This window comes from Zonotrichia leucophrys, chromosome 9 (genome assembly GCF_028769735.1).
Source record: "Zonotrichia leucophrys gambelii isolate GWCS_2022_RI chromosome 9, RI_Zleu_2.0, whole genome shotgun sequence".
NCBI lineage: Eukaryota > Metazoa > Chordata > Aves > Passeriformes > Passerellidae > Zonotrichia > Zonotrichia leucophrys.
Window position 1 is genome coordinate 16,272,118 of NC_088179.1, and position 4,933 is coordinate 16,277,050.

The 4,933-nt window shown below is 51.4% G+C and overlaps 1 protein-coding gene across 1 annotated transcript in view; it reads right to left on the minus strand.

Moving 5' to 3' along the window:
- PDE6D (phosphodiesterase 6D) overlaps nucleotides 1-2,656 on the minus strand; it is a 33,485-nt gene extending 30,829 nt beyond the window's left edge. Inside the window, exon 1 of the mRNA XM_064720698.1 lies at nucleotides 2,488-2,656. Within this exon, the coding sequence (XP_064576768.1) occupies nucleotides 2,488-2,537 (50 nt within the window). The 5' untranslated portion in view covers nucleotides 2,538-2,656. The remainder of the gene's footprint in view (nucleotides 1-2,487) is intronic.
- Between the last annotated feature and the right edge of the window lie 2,277 nt (nucleotides 2,657-4,933).

Sequence of the window (4,933 nt, forward strand, 5' to 3'; positions counted from 1 at the left end):
ATGCCCCAATCATCCAGCATGCCCCAATGAGTTGGAAAGCTTGTAATTAACTCCTTTTCAGGAACCACAAGTAAACACAATTGTTTGAGGAAACTCTGATTACTCAATGCGAACTGGACTTCCAGCTAGAGTGTCTGCTGTTGTGTTAAAATCAGGGATTATTTTGGAAACCTGCTTCCTCAGTGATGCTTCTGGCCCTAGCAACTGTTCCTGCCTCCCAAGGAACCCCTTGCACACAGCCCTGGGTGCAATGCCATGCTCCTCTCGTGCTAAAAGCAAGTTCAGTTTGAAGTGCCAAGGTTGCAGATGTGCTTAAGGTGGTGGAGCTGAACTCCCTCCCTTGTGGGAGCAGAGGAGAAAGTTTTCAGGTGCTCAAAGTATAAACTGAACAGTTTTTCAGGACACATTTCTCTCTTCCTTGCTATTAATGAAATGAGTACATGCAGCAATAGGGTGGCTGGGAGATAAAGCATCTCTAAACTGCAACTGTCCCTGGAACAGACAGGGAAGGGAAATGGAGCTGATGGATCCCTTGCAGGGAGCGTGGTCACAGCTGGGCATGAGCAGCTTCCTGTGGGGATGCTGTGGTGTCTCAAGGCTTCCTCATAATGAGGAATGTCTGCTCAGCCTCTCTTCTGGTTTACTAAAGGCAACAGAGACGTTTCTCAACTATTTCAACTTGCTAAGAGTTTCAGTTATGAAATGCTTCTCCAGACTTTCCTGTTTGTCAGACTTTGCACCACATGGCCCCTGTGGCAGCTATCAAGGTACTCTACTATGTTTTTGGAGAAGTGTGGTCCAAATTTTGACTTAAGCTGTCCTGCCAGAAGTAAACTAATTTATTTTTTTTTTTCAAGGACAAAAAAGGAAGACTAGACTTGAGAACTTCAACACAGACTGCAGAGTGCTTCTAATAAAGCTTCTGTCCATGCTATGGCTGCTTGAGATCATAGTTTGTTATCTGACATCCTTCCTCTCAAAGAGCAAAAGGCATTTTCTCTTTAGGACAGCAAACAACAAAAAGTATTATTTCATTCAGAGTTGGACAAGGGCCTTTATGTAAATTCTGCTATCCAGTAAAGACTATGTACAAACACATGCAAAAAGCACTTAAAAGTTTGCTCCCTAGGCTTAACTTTCAAGGCACTCCTCACTTCTACCAACAGCTTAGTCTGGTCTTGTCAGAAGCTTATTCTTCTAATTGCCAGCACAAAAGGTTTTTAATTTATGTTTTGACAGCTAAAATTCTACATCTTCATGAATACAAAGAACTGTCAATAGTGCCAGCACAGAGGCAAAGGAACCAGATGCAGTATTAACAGCTGGGGGAGACTGAAATGATTCTATAAAAAAGTTAAGAAAAACATCTGCTTATAGTTTGATAAAAGCTATCTGTCTAAATCCAACCTAGAAAATCAGATCCTGCTACAGCTGGCATAGAGATTATATACATCTCACAGAACAAAAAGCCCCACCACCCTGTTTAGAAATAATAGGTTTTGATCAAGAGGATATTTCCTTCACTTCTGTCCTTTTTATTATAAAAAGAGAAAGATAAACCAGCTCACAATACTCTGATGTCTGAAGGGCAAGATAGCAAGCTTGCAATTGCCTTCTAAGCTTAGAAGAATTTACTTCAGTAAAATATTCCACATGTAAAATAAAGCTACACTATTTCTCACACCCTTAGTTTGAAAGTGGGCCTTTAGGTCGAGTCTTTCTCTACTTTACTGAAATGCTGGGTTGGAATTGGTGCACAAAGGCTCTCGCCTCTCTTCCGAGCTCAGATCTATCTCATTTCATCAGCTTTAAATTCACACCCAGGCACCACAGGCATAAAATCAGAATGCTTTTTGAAAGCCACAACATGAAAAGTTTTTAAACGAGCTGCACAGAAAGGCATTTACACGCAGAATACGTCAGCAATAAAAGACACTGCACGACCAAGACATGTGCCAGTACCTCACGGTATGACAAGGAACAAGGTGTTTAGCAGCTCCTGGACCTGACCACCAGGTATTTCCTTTTCAAGCAGAGGTGCTTAAGCGCAGGCCGGAGGGAAGGGGATCAGATCCTCCTGGCGCAGAGCTACTTCACCTGCCCTCTGTAAGCTGTCCTCGCTGCGGGCGGGGGGCTCCTGCTGCCCGGGCCGCCGCCCCCGGCCCAGCCGCTCCCAGCGCCGCGCAGGGGCCGCAGGGGCGGTGGTCGCCGCCACCCGGCTGAGGGCTTTGCCCGCGGGGACCCCTCACCCGCAGGGCAGGGACGGGACCCCGGCCCGGCGTCACGGGCCTCCCTCCCCGTCCCCCCGCCCCGGCCGGCCCAGGGCCGGCGCCAGCCCCGAGGGACCCTCCCGCCACCGCCGGGGTAAGGACGCCATGGAGACCCGCGTTGCCATGGCAACCCCCTCCCGCCCCAGGGGCCTCGCCACAGCGGGGCGGCGATCCCCGCGCCCCCCGCGCCGCCTCACGGCCCCCGCACGGAGGATACAGCTTGAAGCCGCGGAGGATCTCCTTGGCCCGCTCGTCCGTGGCCGACATGGTCCTGCCGCGCCGCGGGCGGGCGGACGGGGCTGGGCCGGGCCTGGCGGGAGCGCGGCGGTGACAGCGGAGCCTCAGGACCCCCCGCCCCTCCCTCCCGCGCACCCGCCACTGCCCGGCGCAACCAACCCCAGCGGCCGCCAGCGGCCGCCCGCCGCCGCGCCGACCAATCAGCTGCTGCCGTCCCCTCCTCGCCCCGCCTTCTGGCGCAGGAATGACAGCGGTACTGACCAATCAGACAGCGCTCTCCCTCATTCAAGGGTGGGTGCGCAGCGGTCGCCGAGACTTTTCGGTTGGGCCTGACGTGGCCGCGATGGAGGCGCCGCAGGATGACCGGGCAGGGGGAGCCGGCGGTCCCCGGGCCGGGAGGTCTCAGCGGGGAGCAGTCGAGGGGGTGAGAAGCCGCCCCGGGCCTCGTCAGCGGCGGCCGAGCGGCCCCGACCCGCTGGAGCTTGGCTGGCGCTTCTCCCCGGGCAGTGAGGGTCCCGAGGTTCCGTCTCTGGGGCTGCTCGCGGAGCTCCGCCCGTGAGCTCAGGTGATGTGGGGACCCGGGTCAGCCCCGGAGCGGCTTCTGCCAGAGACCTTCAGAGCCCACCTGGACCAGTTCTATGTTATCTGCTCCAGGTGACCCTGCCTTGTCAAGGGGTTGGACTGGCTGATCGCCAGAGCTCCCTCCCAAACCTCGCAGTTCTGAGGTTCTGCGTGTCCAGAGGCCGGAGCCAACAGCACCAGCATTGTGGGGCAGGTTAAAGATAAATAGTGTGCTACCCCTGGAACAAAGGCAGCCTTCTTTGTGCTGCAGAAATTTGAATAACAGATCAGTTGGAGTTGAAAGGGACTTAAAGACCATCCAGACTGGCCTTGAACACATCCAGGGATGGGCCATCCACAGCTTTGCCAGGAAACCTGTGAGTGCCTCAGCATCCTCACAGGAAAGAGTTCCATCCGAATATCTAACCTAAATCTGCCTTCTGTCATTTTGAAGCCATGCCCCTTGTTCTATCACTAGAACTCTATTGCCTTGTAAAAAGTCCCTCTCCAGCTTTCTTGTAGGACCCCTTCAGGTACAGGAAGGCCTGAATGATGTCACCCTAAAACCTTCTCCAGGCTGAACAATGCAAATTCTTCCAGCCTTTCCTCATCAGAGAGGTGCTCCAGCCCTCTAATAATCTTTATAGCCTTTATGTTTATGTAGCAGAGTTGATTGTGGGGAGGGAAAGTCTCAGATTTGTTAGCACATTTCAGGAGCCAGTCTGCTCTTTAACATGAGCTAATTAACTCCTCTCTTAACAATCTGAGTGCAACTGATAAAAGCATTAAGTCATGGATAAAATAAAGCCAGCAGTTGTAACCCAGTCCTCAAATGAGGAGCAGTGAACAGTCAGGGTGCCATCAGTGCACTCCCTCATGGCTCCACTTGCCTCCAAATCACCCACTGTGCAAAAGTGGAGACTTTGAGTGTTAATAAAGGCTGTGTTTAATGCATAAGGGCAAGGCTGCTGCCAGCATCACTGACACCAGATCTTAATAATAAAAATAGACAGCATTTCTTTTCCTGATATATGTGATCCATGCTCAATTTCCCACTATCAGTTTAAGTGTCTGGAGGGGTCATTTTGAGCCTGGGCAGAGTGCCAGGGGTGAGCTGTGCCAATAAATATCTATCTATATTTTGTTAAGAGTCCATCCTGGGTTTTAGCTAGGCTGTGGAATTGCATGCTGTCTAAAGAGGAGGGACTAAAGATCACTGAGGAGAAAAGAGTGACAAGGAGAAAAGGCAAGCAAGATAAAAGCAGACCTGGAAAAGGCAGAAACAATTGGTTGTATGTAGGAAATGAGGCTGCCAGGTGGAAGTAGGACATGCTGGTTTACAGAAGTCATAAGAGGCTCCATCCTGTCTTTGTTCAGGTTCCTCAGATATGAAGGAGCCAGAGACCAAATGGATCTCATAGAAGGGAACTCTTGCAGCTTTGAAGGGCCTCTCTAGCGCAGCGATAGGGATGTTTGTGGAGTTTCAAGTTGGAGCCTTTGTATTTCCTGGCCAAGTCTCAGAATTCCCAAGGTCACCTTGCTGTGCTGGGAGCCACAGGCCTCTCATTCAGGAACTTCTGAGCATCACAGAAGAGCTCACAGCTGAAGTGTGAGGCTCCTGTCACTAGTGCAGGGCCAGGCAGCTGTGGAACACGTGGCAGCCCAACTCAGAGTGACAAAAGCCCTGGGATCTCTCACAGTCCTTGGGCTGCATTAACACAAACAGCACTCTTGAGCACATCATCTTAAAAACCTCTTTGCAAGAAAGTTGCTGCAAATCCCTCTGTCTTTTGGTGCCACTTGCAACTGAAAATTTTCCTTCACATCTCTGGCAGGTGTGGCAGCTTCTGAGCTACCACTGCAGG